At 39.3% G+C, this 17,145-nt stretch overlaps 1 protein-coding gene across 1 annotated transcript in view; it reads left to right on the forward strand.

Moving 5' to 3' along the window:
- LOC138922075 (large ribosomal subunit protein uL15m-like) overlaps nucleotides 1-9,242 on the forward strand; it is a 414,353-nt gene extending 405,111 nt beyond the window's left edge. The window contains 6 exon segments of the mRNA XM_070258904.1: nucleotides 1,928-2,392; nucleotides 3,258-3,305; nucleotides 3,307-3,416; nucleotides 4,017-4,182; nucleotides 6,668-6,791; nucleotides 7,291-9,242. Of these exon segments, the coding sequence (XP_070115005.1) occupies nucleotides 1,928-2,392; nucleotides 3,258-3,305; nucleotides 3,307-3,416; nucleotides 4,017-4,182; nucleotides 6,668-6,791; nucleotides 7,291-7,625 (1,248 nt within the window). The 3' untranslated portion in view covers nucleotides 7,626-9,242.
- Nucleotides 9,243-17,145: the final 7,903 nt, after the last annotated feature.

Here is a 17,145-nt window from a genome sequence, read left to right on the forward strand (position 1 = left end):
CAAGTACCTCATGTGATAAATTTATCCCCTTTTATTTTCATCCCCCTCTCTCATTCTCTACCCACCTTGAGAATTTTAACTCTAAATAATGAGCTCAAAAGAATTCATCTCTGTTGGCAGACTGTTAAGGCACTGGGATAGGTAGGGGAAAATTATTTGGGAGTGTGTGAGAAAGAGGCCTTCCCAAGGAACTTCAAATTACACCATCTTTACAGGGCTTGTTTTATTCTTTTTACGTAATGATTCAGTAGTCACTATCAACTGGGACTGGAATTAGGATGGACTTTAAATCTCTTGTTGAGATGTTTTCTTATGGCAAGGTCTCATTAACATCATTTAAACAGAGTATAGCACAACACCCCAAGCAGGTGGGTGCTTAGTAAGTATTATCATGCAGTGATAATGATGATGTAAAACTATAGGCTTCAGGTAAGGGTTGATGACTTATTCACCACACACCTTAAACTACATTCTTAAAACACAGATGAAACTCATTAAATTATTTTGACAGTTTTATATGCTTCATCAACATGTTGGATATGGGATAAACAAACGGCCTACAATTAACTACAAACAATTATTTCCACTATTATTAACGGATGTTCACCAATAGCATTATATAACCTACACAACAAAGAGCATCTACTTGCAAGAAATGCAGCACATTGTTTTTTATTTCCTGTATCTCATTTATTCAATACACATTTTTTCCATGAGAAACATTATTGGTGTTAACACTCATCCAAAAGTTCATTACTTAATGCAAACGATTTTCTAGGTAGAGAAAAAAATTGTATATATTTCTGTAGATGAGGGCACATTTTGCAACATATTTTGTAATTTTCCTCTCAGAAGTATGAAAATTCTAAAGAAAAGATTATGAAATATATTGAAGTGAAACCTCTTAAAGGCAGGAACTAGCTTATTTTTTTTCAGTATTTTCTTTTGTACTTCTAAATAGAGTCTGGACTTTATCTTCACATTGTTTTATAGAACTCATATATCTGTATTTTTCTTGAATTTGCATTATTAGGTCCACAAGAGACGTACTTTTTTTTTTTAACTTTTATAAAATACTCAATTTGGGAAAGTCTGTCCTACTCGATTTCAAACAACGTGGGAGCGAGATCTTGTTTGACTTCATCCACGTATATTTTTCAGTAACAGGTTTCAGTGTCTTGCTCATAAATATTGCTTAAATAAAGCATGAATGCAAATTTTTCTTTCTGTAGTATTTTATACTTGTTTTAAAATAAGTTGAAAAGGGTTTAATTAAACATAGAAGTAGCTCCCCTCCAAAAATTTCTCTCCTTCACTATTTGTGATCACTAAGAGGAACCAGAAAGAAAACTCCCCAGCGAGACAAGTGAAATATAAAAAGAATAAGAGAAAGAAAAAGAAAGGAACCTTGTTTTCTATACCACATTCACTTAAGACAAAAATAGGGAAGCTATTTTTTAGCTTGAAAATAATGTTATGTGTTCTATGCTGCAGATATTCAATTTTATATCCTAGGAAACACTACTGTTCTACTAGGAGGCAGTGTAAGTGTGAGTCCTGGCTCTGCCGCTTGTTGTGAGACCTTGGTCAAGCTACCCGACCTTGCCAACCCTTACCGTCCCGGTCCGTAAAAGGTAGTAACATCTACCTCCACAAGCTATTGATCGAATAAGGCTGACAACACAGCGATGACACGTGCCAAGCGCTCCTATGGCACCTGTCATCACGAGCAGCTCAGTGAAGTTCGTATCTCAGCAACTCGGTGGGTCAATGCAGTAGACGTAGAAGCACACTGATGGGAATGCGTAGGTTGAATTTCATTACACAGGTTAGTATTAGCCAGGCATTTTACTAGCTGGACTCTGAGTATTGTTTAATCTCACTGTGTTTGATTAGCCAAATTCAAAATTAGTAATTCTGCGCTCAGGTTATCTCATTCTCCACGGCGCGGTCAGAGAAGACGCTGCCTCTTGAGGACCGCAGACCGCAGCGTTTGCAGTGCGCGTTTGCTGTGGCGGAAGAGAACACCGGACGTTCAAGCCCGGGCTCAAGCCACGATCTCTCAAACCATGAAGACATCCGCAGCGAATTTACAAAAAAAAAAAAAGGCAGAGCAACACCGACATGTCAGTCTTCTAAAGCTTCCGAAGCCGCTGCCGGATTCCAGGGCGCTGGCGCGCTCGCGGCACTGCGACAGGGGCGGGGCCGCAGCCGTAAAGCAGCGCCCCAGACCACGTGGGCTCCGACGCGGCCCGGTGCCCTTGGAGGCTCTTCCTGGGGGGTCATGGCAGGTTCGGTGCAGGGCAGTGGGTCCAGGGCTCTGGACCTGCTCCGGACCCTGCCCCGGGTTAGCCTGGCCAACTTAAAGCCGAATCCGGGCTCCAGGAAACTGGTAAGTGGCTGGTGGCGTTGCGGGCAAGCGCTGGCGCACGGGGCGATGGAAGCGGCCCTGCACTGCCCGCGCTTTCCGGGGACTGCTTACTCCAGAGGGTATTGGGATGGAGGTAGGGTTTCTGAGTCCCTGTTCTCCTTAACTGCAGAGGAAAATCTTCTCGCGTGGTGTCAACTCGTAATACGGTTTATGCTTAAAAGCATAATTATGCTAGGGCGTAGGAGCGAAGTCGCACTGCAAAATGATTGTCCCGTTCAAAATTGGAATTAAAATGAAGGACTTTTCCAGTATAGCTTCATGGGAAAGAGTTGAATTGATTTATTCCGTTAGATGTCTCTTCAAATCACTAAATACAGCCAGAAAAGCTGTTAGGTGACGTACTGTAATTTTGAAAATCAGTTCGTTGCCTTCGTGAAGTGACAGGAAGTAAATTAAGAAAAATGTTTTCTTTATAAATTAATCTTTAAATAAAATAATGTATGGGTAGCAATGACATATTTACAATTCCAAAATAGAATTTCTTAACTATCATGTAAGCTTTGTTTGTTGTGGATGTTTAACTCTAGGTTTTTTTCCGTTCGAGCCTGTTGTAGAACCCTTATCCCCATCCCATCCTTGGAAGTTTGCCTTTGAAACACAGCTTGCACTTTGGTTGCAAGAATTAGGTACATCTTCAGAGGCAAAGATGCTGATTTAGAGTGTTTGGACGCTAGAGCAGCTAGGACAGTGCTTGGCACAAGGTAGTGTTAGCTAGTACTGGTTGGTTGGATGAATAAATGGTGTAACAAAAAATATACAACGAAAAGATGAGATACAGTTTATAAAAAGGCATCTGTAGATCATAAAACTTTGTTCTTTCCTTTAGGAAAGACGACCGAGGGGGCGGAGAAGAGGTAGAAGATGTGGCAGAGGCGACAGATAAAGGAGAACGACAGAGAGGAACCCGGCCCCGACTGGGCTTTGAGGGAGGCCAGACTCCATTTTACATACAAATCCCAAAATACGGGTTTAATGAAGGACATAGGTAGGTTGTTCTGCTTTTTAAAGTAGAAAGCCCTGTTTTTCGCTGAGAATCACCTAAAAAATAGCTTGGTAGAAATTGATAGTCACTTTGAAGCAAACTTTTGCCCCTGTTCCTCTGAAGCATCTTTAGTCGTGCAATTAGTTTGGAATAGCAGGGAAAAAAGCCCAGACATTGAGCCTGCAAAATGGAGATAATGATGCCTGCTCTCCTGGTTGTTTAGAGGCTTAGCAATAATATATATAAAAACCTGGCTCATTGTGATTACCCAATAAATGACAACTACCATGGTTACTTTGAGTTCCATTAATGCATAATTCAGATAGTGGGTTAAATTTTCCCCAAATTTGTTTGTTGATTTGTGTAAATGAGTGAAGTAAAATGCTTAAGAGGCAAAGTATTTTTAGCAAAATAAAGGAAATACTGGTTTTGTGTCGTTACCAAAAATCAAGCAGTATAACGTTTCTGTTGTAGTCAGGAGGGTCTTATTTTGTTACCATCTAAATTGTTGGAGGAAAATAGAGAACAAAACTTTTAAGTTGATTTGGAGAACTTAAGAGGAAGAGAGTTGAGTTTTCCAACTGTTACTTTCTTGTTTTGTAGCTTCAGACGCCGGTATCAGCCTTTGAGTCTCAACAGGCTGCAGTGTCTTATTGATTTGGGTCGAGTTGATCCTACTCAGCCTATTGACTTAACCCAGCTTGTCAATGGGAGAGGTGTGACCATCCAGCCATATAAAAGGGATTATGGTGTCCAGCTGGTAGAGGAGGTAAGTCTGGATTAGTATTTTTGGAGTTAGATAGGAGGCTATTTCTGATTTTCATATAATCTATACTCTGCCTCCTTTGTTTTTATCCCTTTTGAATTGTTATAACCATTACATAGTGGTGATTGTGTTTATACTCAGTTGTGGTTTTAGAAAGCCAGCATGATCACGTCGAGGGGCCTCTGTTCCCATGGTCCGGGAATGCTCTTCTCCCGTGTGTCCGTTCAGCTTGTTCCCTCCCTCCCTTTGGTTCTCTGTTCAGATCTGATAATATCAGAAAGGTCTTTTTTGATTTTCTTTTATAAAGGAACACTCAGCCCCCACCCGCTTCCCCCACAGTCGTACTCTGTCTGCATTACTCTGCCCGAAGTATTTTTTCTTTGAATATATGAACACCTGACATTTATTACTAAGTAATGCATTTATTTTTCACTGTCTTCCTCAGTGTGATGTAAGTTCTTTGAGAGCAGGTACTGTGATTCATTCCTATGTTTGCAATATTGGAAATATTGGCTCATGATAATAACTCAGTATTTATGGAAGAAAGGGATCAAATCCAATTCTAATCGCAGTAAAGGACTTTTCTATTTATAGACATTGGCCAGGCATTTCATAAGCAAATAAACGTGTTGTTAATTAACTGCTCCTCCTCCTTGTTGTCAGTAATGTAACTGTGTGAGTAACTTAGTGTCCACTAGAGGGAGGCATATGTTTATGGAAAAACCTTTTAGATTCCTTTGAAAAAGTAAACCTTACGGATAAAGGATTTTCAAATAAGATGATTTGAAGATAGATTACCAAATATGCGATTAAGTCTCAGTATCCTACTCTGGGTGTATAAGGGAATGCACATGTAAATTGACATGGAAAAATCCGTGACCTCTTCAGCTGTTAAACTGCGCATCCCAGCAACTCACAGGTATGTGTCTATTAAACTAACAAAAATAATCCTGAAAACGACACCAGGGCAGTGGTTGTGTAAGTACAGTTCCACATCGTTTACAGCGCTGTAAATTGATTTCAGATTTGTAGTAAATAGTGGATAATAAGACTTTCTGATCCTTCAGCATAAAATTACCAATTTGGAAAGACATGTTTTCAAGGAAAAACAAAATAAACCTAACTGATAGAAAGACATTCCTAAAAATGCTTTTATAATACTTAAAATACTGCAACTAACCCCAATGTCCAAGGATGGGGAGTGGTCAAGCAATCTATGGAATAGTAATTAAAAATCACAAATTATAGGGGCTGGCCCTGTGGCCTAGTGGTTAAGTTTGGCGCCCTCCCCTTCTGTGGCCTGGGTTCAGTTCCTGGGTACAGACCCACACCACTCGTCGACGGCCATGCTCTGGCAGCAACCCGCAGACAAAATAGAGAAAGACGGGCAACAGATGTTAGCTCAGGGTGAATCTTCCTCAGCAGAAAAAAAAAAAAATCACAAATAATATGGCAAGACCTTACTTTATTGAGTCAAACGTACCATAATTATTAAAATGCAGGTCGGTATCATAGATGGAAAAAGTGTATCTTAGAATTGATGGAATATTTTTTAAATATATTAAAGGTTCATAATTAATAAAAGGAACTTGATTGGGAGCCAGCTTGTTTCAACCACACCAAAATAGGAAAAAATTCTTATCACTACAAAAAGAATGGTAATGATGCCATCTTTTTATTTTTGTCAGAATCTGTTTTGAAATTAAAATATAGCACATCCTAACTAAAGTGATCAAAAGTAGAACTTAAAAAAGTTCAGGACTACATTTTTCAGTGTTGACCATGGTAGGGAAAGGTAAACTTATTTTCTGTCAGTTTAGAGGCTGTAGTAAAGTCAATAATGAATGCAAAGTGAATTTCTGTTGTCCTTTGCTCCCTTTTTTCTTAGAGGGGGTGACCCCTCCAAAGCTCAGATATTTTATTCTTTCGCTGATTCTAGCCCACTCGTCCCCCTCTTTAACCTTCTCTTGGCCTCTTGCTTGTTAAGGGATAGGAAGATAAGTCATGATCTGTATCCTACAGCATAATGTTGTGGTTAAGAACACATACTGTGGCTGGACTGTCTGGGTTAGAATCCTAGCTTTGTGATTTTGGGCAAGGTATTTAACCTATCTGTGCTTCAGTTTCCCCATCTGTGAAGTTGGTTTAGCAATAATCCTGTCATAGGGTTGTTATGAGGGTTAAACAGCCAACTATTACCGAAGTACTGGGAATGGGTGCTTATATTGGTGTCTACGAAATACATCAAGTGAAAATATAGTCATCTCTGCTCACAGGGAAGGAAAATTGGTAAAAGAAGGGGGCCTAGAAAATGTAAAAGAATTTGATGTTATTTGATAGGACCTGGAAGCAGAAGTCTTTGAAGTAGGAATTGCTGTTACATTGTGGGCATTTTGGAGGAGGAAACACAGTGTAAAAAGGAAGCTTGCCATAGTTAATTTACTTTTAGCCAAGCTAGCTACTCACAGACTATTTTGACGTGTTACAGGGTGCTGATACCTTTAAGGCGAAAGTTAATATTGAAGTACAGTTGGCTTCGGAACTAGCCATTGCTGCAATCGAAGAGAGTGGTGGTGTCGTTACTACAGCCTTCTGTGATCCCAGAAGTCTGGGTAAGCTTGCTCCGCAGTCATTTTCTTCTCTCCCTCTTTGTCTCATGCTGGCTGCATGTGAGGATTGTAAAAGTCCTCATGGCTGTTTGACTTGCCGTTTGGACACCTCTGTTTTCTGTTTCAGGATTTCTTATTAGTGCTGTGGCTGGTGGGGCTCTGTCCTCTGATAGACCTCAGCCAGTAGGTCATAAAAAGGTTTTGTTTTTGTTTTTGAACACAGGGCTTAAATACAATGTTACCTATGTCTAGAAACTCACTAATGGTTGGTAACCCAGGAGTAACTCTGACTTTCAAGATACAAACTTTTGAAAATTAAGCATTTCCATTTGTTTACTTAAAACAAGCTTATTTAATTAAAAGAGTTCTTGGAATTAAGTTCTCATCTTGGTCATATTTAAAAATTAATGATTATAAAATACCATTATTAAAAGAAAACCATCATGTAAATAAAATAGTCAACATTTGCCTTTCTCTTTTTTGAATTTAAAAATTGTTTTAGAAATTCTATGCAAACCTGTTCCATTCTTTCTGCGTGGACAACCCATTCCAAAACGAATGCTTGCACCTGAAGCACTGGTGCCGTATTATACTGATGCAAAGAATCGTGGTGACCTGGCGGATCCGGCCAAATTTCCTGAAGCAAGACTTGAACTCGCCCAGAAGTATGGTTATATTTTACCTGACGTTACTAAAGATGAACTCTTCAAAGTTACTACTCGAAAGGACCCAAGGCAGATTTTCTTTGGTCTTGCTCCTGGACGGGTGGTGAATATGGCAGATAAGAAAATCCTGAAACCTACAGAGGAGAATGTCCTCAAGTATTACAGCTCATGAATTCCCTTCCAAGAAAGCAGAGTTGGAAAAGAGGACTGGAAAAGGAGGCCATGCGATAAAACAAAGAATTGGTGCGGTCACTGTGTTTGAGTGATGTCTACGACCTGGCTCTCAATAATACTTTCATCTTGGTCATTGTATTATTTCTTATCATAGTCATTGTCAAGGAAAGTCTGCCTAGCAATGGCTTAAACAAATTAGTTTTTTTCTTATTTTTTATCACCTAAGAAGAATTGGTAGTGACGGTAATAGCCATAGCAGTTCAATAATCTTGCAGTTTCTGTATCTGCAATTCTCATGGCCTCTCCCCAAGACCCTAAGATGATCACCATGGCTCCAGTAAGAATAACCTTAAAGGGCAGGAAGAAGCGGGGAGAATGGTTCAAGCTATAGCTGCCCTGTTCATAAGGAAGCAAAAGTTTTCTCATGACCACCCCTTGCAGACTTTCATATACATCTTATTATCCATAGCTGTGTCATTTGATTCCCTCTAAGGGCAATGAGGCTGACGCACTGAGACTTAACTATGCCTGCCTCTACAGTTGGTAGATGGGAGAGGCAGAACATCCTTGGGGATGGAAATTGATTAGCCAACCACTAAGGACTGCCAACGTCATCAAAAAAGTTATTCATTCAGTATATATTTGTTGAATGTCAAGTATTCTAGGTTCTATTTAAATAACATAATATACATATATTTTATAGGGTACTTGATATTTACAAAATATATTTTTATAAATATAAAATAATTAAAAATACTTTAGAAAAGGTGCACTACTTCAAAAAAAGATCATAATAGAAGTTTTCAATGTACATTTTTTAAAATGTGCTTTCAAAAACCGTACCTAGTCATTCTGGAAAATGTAATGAAAACAGGTATTGCAGTTTGAATGGTACTACGCTAGAAAACAGAAGTAAATAGTTGTAGCAAAAACTTGTAGATATAAAGATGTTTCTGTGAGAACATAAAGGGCTGATGTACCCATAATGCACATGACAGAGGGTTTAACAATGTGCTGCCAGGCACCGTAGCTTTTATATACTCGTTGATCCGTTGCTGCTGCTATTAAGTTGGTTTTTCTTACTAACGCAATAGGATAGACTTAGGGTAGATGATAATAACACATTGTGTTCTGTGAGAAAATATTGGGCCGTGGAAAAGAGAAAATTAAAAGGGGCGATTTAATTTTGAAGTTACATATATGATCCTGAAAGAGATAGAGAAACAACAGGAATAGTATTATCTTATAATAGCACATCTATTTATTTGGTAAATTTAAGACAACTGTTTAATAGTATCTTTATTATGTTCAAGATTATCATTATTATGTTTAAGATATTATTATTATGTTTTTAAGACATAATTTTCACTCTGAGCTCATTAGTAACAGTATAACAAAAGTTGAGGCAAATTCATTTTTGTTTTCAATCTGAAAAAAGTCACTTTTGGAAGTTTCAAGAATGGAAAAAGTGCTATAAATGTGTTTCATTAAATTGTTCTTTTAAAAATGTATTTTGAAAGTCTACAACAATGTATGAACACACCATTTTACTATTAATTTCTTCTCCTGTACATATCCGTGAGACCAGAATAAAAATGGACTATTTTCCTGGCTAGATATGCATTTATTTCATAAAGGAGCTCCTAATTGCGGAAATACTTGGGTGAAACCATCATCTCCATTCTCTGGATCCATTCCCAACGTCAGATGGAGAGACGAATGTGACTGGATTTCACCTGTTCAGCTTGTAACCCCAACCTTTGTCTCCACTTGGAATAAAGTTGTGTACTTTCGCTATCAAAAGGAACTTCCCATTCACCATCTGGCCCTTCAGCAGTCCCCTAAGCACTAAAAATAGAAGTAAGACTAAACGGGTGAAATTAATTTTAATGATTTGTTTTACTTAAGCCAGTATTTCCAAGTATTGTCATTTCAATGTGTACGTAGTGTACACTTAGTAATGAGATATTTGATCTTCTTTTTTTGTACTAAGTTTTCAAAATCTGGCTTTTACAGCCTATCTCAATTCAGACTATCTGCATTTCAAGTGTTCAATAGCCACATGTGGCTAATGGCTACTGTGTTGGACAGTCCAACTCCAGAGTATCTGGGATTTAGCTGCTCTGTTTCCAGTTGACTAAAGCAGCACAGCTACCGTGACAATCAAGTTCGGTGGTGGGTTAAAATAGTTCTATATGAATTGATGTGCATAATGAAGATGCATGCCTAATTAAAATACAAAACCACCTCCCCTTGGAGAGAAATCAAGCAGGTACCATAAGCCAAAACATAGACCACACATCAGAAAATATTTAGATAATCATCACAAATCTGCTTTTAATTTTGAAATATTTGAAACATAACCAGCCAATATTAGAAGACTAACAGAAAATATTTGAAGTAATCCAATAGTACAAAATAGAGGCAATAAAAGTTATGAGTATTTAATAAATGTTGTGTTTAATAACATGGATAATATAGCCATGAAGTATCTTTAAGTAAAAAGAGTTAGAAGACACTGTGTCTGATATTACTTCATTTTGGTAAAATAAAAACATTTATCATTATTTGAACAAATACATAGTAAAAAACATTGAAAATGCTTATTTATGTTTTCTAAAGGCACCATTTTTTGTTCATAACAAAAAATAAAATAAGGCATGGCACTGTGCATGAGTAGCTAATCTGAAAAACCTTCCACTGTAAACGCCTGGATATGCAAGACAAATTATATCAAGCATTCTTGTACCTGCAAAATTGAGGTCATATAAAGGAAAGCACAATGCCTCGTTTTCCACAAAGGAGGAGGAGTTCAGAACAAGCTCAATGAGCATCCAGTGCTGAGGCTGGTGTACCGCTTCCCTAAGTTGATGGGTATGGGAGGATGGGTGGGGAGCTTCTCTAGAACCTAGAGGATTGGGTTTTACTATCCCTACTGGAAGAGGAACTCTGTACTGGGACCCTGAAGGATCCGTGTTTCACAATGAAACCCCTACAGTAAAACTAACCCTCAATGAAAAACTTGGCTGAAATAGAAACCCACAAACACAGGGAGTTGACAGACAAGTCTTTGTTTTTTTCTTGGACTCCAGCTGGGATTCCTCTAAGAATTTGTCACTAAATGTGTGCCATCCAGTTGGTGTGGCTTCAGTGTCCACCACAACTGTACCTAGGAAAAGTCTAGCCGAAAAATAAATATAAAAGTATATTCTAAATTAATTGCATTTCCGTAGCAAGAGAAACTCTACACCCAGGCTACACAACAGTTGCATTATGAAGTTTTAGCTTCTAGTATAAATATAAATTTACAAATCCTATATTGGGGTTTCTATTGTTAGATAACAAATTCTTACAAAACTACTGGCTGAAAACCACCTTTCCATATACTTATGGGTTCTGTGGGTTTAGAATTCAGGAAAAGCATAGGAGGAAGCTTCTACATGTTGCATGGTGTCTGGGGCACAGGCTCGTGAAGACTTGACAGGTCAGGGTGACTCCGTGGCTGGTGGCTGGAATCAATCAGAGGAGTCTTCACATGTCTGTGAGTTGATTTTGGCTGTAGTCTGGGTCCTCAGTGAGGGTTCACAGGAGCACCAGCATTTGGCCTCTCCGTGTGACTTGGGATTTCCACTGCATGGTGGCCCCAAGGTTCCAAAAGCAAGCGTCTTTGCAAACAAGTCAGAATCAACATTGCCTTTCATGACATAGCTTCAGGAGTCCTGCAGCATCACATCTGCTATATTCTATTTGTTAAAAGTGAGTTACTTATATCAGCTGAGATTTGAAGGAAGGGGACACGGAAACTGCCCTCAATGAGAAGAGTGTTAAAGGATTTATGGACATATTTTAAAAACACCACAGTCTGCATTTGGGCTACAAATTATTTAAATTCCTCTCACTTGCAAAACATACTTACCTTCTCCCAAGACCCCTCAAAAATTTGATTTCATTACAGCATTTGGGTCCGGTTCAAGGCCCAGGATCTCATAATCTAAATCAGATCCAGGCCAGATTAAGTTCTTCAGATACAGTCACCCTTGATATGAAGACCTGTGAAGCAAAGAGGTAAGTTTTCTGCCCCCTCTAGCCACACCCCTCTTCCAAACATACACATCTGTGGGGATACAGGCATTGGATAACTGCTACTGATATACCCACTTAAAAAGATGGCAAAAAAAAAAATTTGTTATGTAACAGTGATACAGTGTCGGATACATATGCTGTGTATCCACAGCAATTCTGAGGTACACCCAGGTGCATGCTGGCAGTTCTCTGATGTAGGCTCAGCCCTACTCTCTGGAGGGTTTTTTTCTTGCTTTTGTTTTGCTTTCCCCATGGTGCTTGGCTTTGACTTCTGGTTTCTTGGTTCTGTACTCTGACAAGCTGCACAGTATTTCCATAGATAAAGCATGACAAATTATGAGCTAAAGATGCCAAGTTATAAGGCCCATTATGAAAAAACCTAACATGATTGAATGTAATTAATATCAACTGAAAGTAGGTTTAGAATGCTAAGAATTTATAAAAGTGTTATGATAAATTATAAAAAGCATATTTTAAATGATTAAGACACAATCTTAAAATCTGAAAAATAAGATACCACGAAGGGGTAGGTATAAAAAAGTAGAATTTTATAAACAAAAGTTTTATTAAAATTTAAAACACCTTACACGGGTAAAATAACAGTTTAGATACAACTGAAGACAGAATTAGTTAACCAGAAGAAAGGACTAAAGGGAATGCAGATTAGAGTGAAAAACAAATATGTAAGGTTTAATGAGCTTGTGGGATAAAACTGTATGGTCTAACATATCTAATGGAATGTCTTTGAGGAAAGGAAAGAGGCAATATATGATGTGAAAATGATTGAAAATATTCCAGACTTATCTTAAATCGTTAGATCCCAGAAGTATAATTACCCCCCAAAAGGATAAGTAACAATAAATCTATACCTAGAAATATTCTAAAGGAAATTTCAGAGTCAGATCTTACAAGCAGCCTGGGGAAAAAAGACAGGATAACTACAAAAAACAGTAAGCTTGACGTTAAAGTTAACATCAATAAAATGTCGAAAGATAATATTATATATTCATGGTGCTCAGAAAAATTAACTATCATTCTAGAATTCCAAGCCCAGGTAAACTACCATTAAGCGTAGGCATGAAATAGACATTTTCTAGAGAAACCACGAGGCAGGAGGTGTCTACCACTTATAGACATTCATAAAAGAACTTACAAAGGGTGTCATTTAGGAGGAGGGAAGTCTCCACACTAGGAAGGAATAGGATACTAGATCCAATGGGGATCGAAGAATCTGTTAGATACATGGGTAAGTCCAATTAAGGTTTACCCAAGTTCTGGAGATATAAAAAATTATGGAAAAGAAAAGTGTGTAAGACAGGAGGCAGTGGAGTAACTGGAAGTAACAGATAATAAGCATCTTGTATATCTTGGGAGGAGACTAATCATAACTCACTTTAGACATTCTTAAATGAATTACGGTTATTAAAATTGTTAAAATATCACAAAAGTCAGAGAGAGAAGATAAAACTCTGTTTCAGGAATATAGAAGAGAAGGGACTTTGAAAATTCTCTCATGACAAAAGCACTTAGAATATTGCAAACACCATTGTAAAGGTATACTGAAATGCTCATGATTGAAAGTGTAACACCTCGGCTCCAAAAACAAAGAGTGAATGGACAGCTGGAGTGGAAAGTGAGAGCTGACACAGCTGCTGTGCCAGGAGGCACGTCTGTATAGTGGTGACCGAAGGCTTGGCTGATAGTCGTCCACAAGACAACGTGTAAGTTCTACACTAGGGCTGAAAGGGAGCACCGATGCTTCAGCCGTGCTTGTGGCAATTGTTGATAGTGGTGATCAAAGGGCTTGAGTGCTAATGGTCACATAGGATGTGGGAATTTGAGCAACAGATTTGAGCATGAAGCCGGGACTTGCAAAGGATCTCTGCTCTCCGTGTAAATGTGGACCAAAAGAAAATGCCCACCTTCAATAGGAAATGAAAAGAAATATTGTCTGCTTCAGTTCTGGCTGTGGGAAGGGTAGAAAAAAAATTTTCCCCCTAACATTTTATGACCACATGCTTCCATTCACATGGATTTTTGTGCTCATATTTGTATTGCTTTACTTATGAGGTCTGGGAACTCAGACGACACAGGATTTCTGAGATAAAGTCGCACCAAATGGAAACTTTGAATCTAAAATAACAAAATACAAGAGGAAGCAAGCTATCATGATGTCAGCAGCAGACAGAAACAAATCGCATCACTAATCTGTCAAGAAAAGCAGAATAGAATTATTGGACGGAGACTATGTGGTGTAGACTGGCTAGCTGTTCTCTCAATGTATTTCATCTTCCTCTCGGATTCAGAGATGGAGTCATTACATCTCCAAGTTTCCCTTATGGTTGGCTATGGCCATATGACCAAGTTCTGGCCTATGGAATGTGTCACTTTCAGGCCTACTTGATAGAAACTTCCAAAATACAATCCTCCATTCTCAACCTTGCAGAATGGAGAGAACAGTATGGGTTTGGAGGAGGAGGATCCAAGATGTATACTCAAATAGGCACAAGGAAGACCACTCAGCCCCAAATACCTGTTGATCTGATTTCTGTTTGCAAGGAATACATGGCACAGAGACTGATTGCGTTTTTGCAGCAACAGCTAGCACTAAACAAATCAATAAACTATAAAATATGTGTAAGTGATTAAACAGATAAAAGAAGGAATTGAAAATAAGAAAAAGAAAAACTCTTTCAGTAAGGACCAGGCAGATTTGGAAAAGAACCAAAGTGAATACCTATAAATTATATGCGTCATCTTGTATATCTTGGGAGGAGACTAATCATAACTAACTTTAGACATTCTTAAATGAATGACAGTTATTAAAATTGTTAAAATATCACGAAAGTAAGAGAGAGAGAAGATAAAACCCTGTTTCAGGAATCATATGAAAGCCTGGGGGAGGGTGTGGTCTTTACTCCCAGGGATCATCATCTGTATTATTGATCCTTCAGCCAGTTGCAGCTATGTGACAGTGAGGTCCAGAGACGGTCCTCTGCTTCAAGCAAATTTGGAACTATTCCCTTTAGCGGCTGCCACTCTGATCCTAGATTAATCCATAAAAGCTATGATCTTAAGCATTTTCCATCAAGCTAATGAAGCTCAGCCATCAGGGTTCCTACACTTGCTTGCACTCCTTAAGGGCCTTGGGATAAAATCCAGCAGTTTGTTCACCTGGTCAGAGATTTTTTTGTAACGTTGAAATAGTTTTAAATGCAACTGACTCCTGTCTCCAACTCTCAACTTTCCCTACATCCCATATTCTCTCGTATCAGAAGGCTTGAGAACGACAAAGCTGACTTAGGGTATGACTAAATTTGGCTGAATGGCACTGATTTTTGTGGTTTGCAGTCACATCTGTATTAAGTTATTTAGAACAGATGTAGCAAGATGACCACTCTCCACTGTGCTGATTCATCCTGCACCGTTGTGACACAACAGTGTCACAAAATACGTCAGGTGCAGCGCATGTCCTTTTTTTCATTGGAGTAAAGGCTTCTACCACAGTTCCTCATGCTGTTGACTATTTCAATATTTTACAATAGTTTACATTTTCTTTGGGAATTTGGCTATTATGTGGAATATGTTGACTACAGAGCAACTTGAGTTTTTCTTTATCATTTAAATGTAATAAGATGCTCATTATACAGCTGTTCAAGCCTTGTAAGGTGAGTACAGCAAGGTTCTGAAAACTAAAACATATTTTTGCTGAATTAGAGGAGAAACCCATTCACAAATGAGATGCAAAATATGTATTTAAAAAGCTAATAAAGTTTGAATCCTCTATCTTAACTGAAATGACATTTGGAAGAGTTTCAATGAACCCTGTTAGAAGTGGCAGATTCCTGGTTGGGTGTAGGAAGTTGCTGTGGCTGGGTGGCACGGAGGCTCCAATATTTCACATCCCTCGGTTTCTGTGCCCTTCGCCATGTGACTTGCAGCGTCTGCCAACTCAGCCCTTCGAAACAGGCCTAGACTTGTGAGCTGCTTTGGTCAACAGAGTGGGCAAATGTGCCAGTGTGCCAGTTCTGACCCTAGGCCTTCAGAAGCTGTGTGTGCCTGTGGAGTTGATTTCCCCTCTGTCGTGATCATGAGAACACGTCTGTGTAGCCTGTTGGGGGATCAGGAACCATGTGGAGGAGAGATGCCTCACTCCCCCTAGAGGACATTCCAGACCAGCCAGCACCCAGCTGACAAGCCAGCTGAATGCGGACACCTGAGTGAGCCCAACAGAGCTCGGCAGAGCCCGTCCGAGACCAGCGCAAGCAGCCAGCTACCCCCGAGACTGTGCAGAAATGGTCAGTAACAGGTTTTTTGTTCTACCCAAGTTACGTTTTGAAGTGGGTTTATTATGCTCGTTATTGTGACAACAGATGCCTGACATAGAGGGATGCATTCTTTGTTTTTGTTTTTATTAATGAAAGAAATAAGAGGAAAAACAGCTAAGAATTAGGGAAATATGGGAAATGTAATAAAATGAGCCCTAAACTTCATAGACATTATTCAAATACTGTAGTGGGCTGCACGGTGGTCCCCAAAAGATATGTCCACATCCTAACCCCTGAAATTGGTGACTGTTACCTTATTTGGAAAAAGGGCCTTTGCAGTTGTAGTTAAATTACAGATTTGAGATGAGATCATCCTGTAGGATCCAGGTGGGCCCTCAATCCAGTGACAGCTGTTCTTATAAGACACACACAAGAGAAGACAGACATAGAAGAGGGGGCGACGTGAGGACAGAGACACATTGGAGGGATGTGGCCACCAGCTGAGGAAGCTTCAGCCACCAGAAGCCACAGGGGCGTGAAGTGGATGCTCCCCGCAGTCTCTGCAGGGAACGCGGCCCTGCCGACAACTGGATCTGAGAATCTTGCCTCCAGAGCTGGAGGAGAGGACATTTATGGTTTTTTTAGGCACCCAGTTTGTGGCAACTTGTTACAGTGACCCTAGGAAATTAATGCAGGTACCCAGAAGTAATTTGTAGTCAAAACATTTTAGATTCTGACCAAGCCGCTGCCTCAGAAACCACACGAGCCTCTTATTGTCTGTGATGGTCTCTAGGGAATGAGCTGGTCAGAGTCAGGAAGGAGGGGCTCGAGACCTTCCCATCTGTTCACCAGCAGCGATGCCCTGACACTCACCTGAGCAGGGAACAACGCTTCCCCGGGCCGTTCAAGCCTCATTATCTTCTTCTCCCTCGGATCACGGGATTATCCAATTCTTTCTCTACCACAAGTATCAGTATTTTCCAAGATTTTTGTATCTTAATGTCACGGTCATTAGCACTTCCTTAGGCCCATTCCTCACTAACTTTAGAAGCACATCCTGCTTAACACTGTTCAAAAATTATTTGAATACACTGTTTTCGTTGTCCCTCAGTCACAAACAAATGTAGATATTAATCAAACAGAATACTAATCTGTGATAGGAAAAAG

Source organism: Equus caballus, unplaced genomic scaffold (assembly GCF_041296265.1).
Source record: "Equus caballus isolate H_3958 breed thoroughbred unplaced genomic scaffold, TB-T2T haplotype2-0000448, whole genome shotgun sequence".
In the NCBI taxonomy this organism is placed as follows: domain Eukaryota; kingdom Metazoa; phylum Chordata; class Mammalia; order Perissodactyla; family Equidae; genus Equus; species Equus caballus.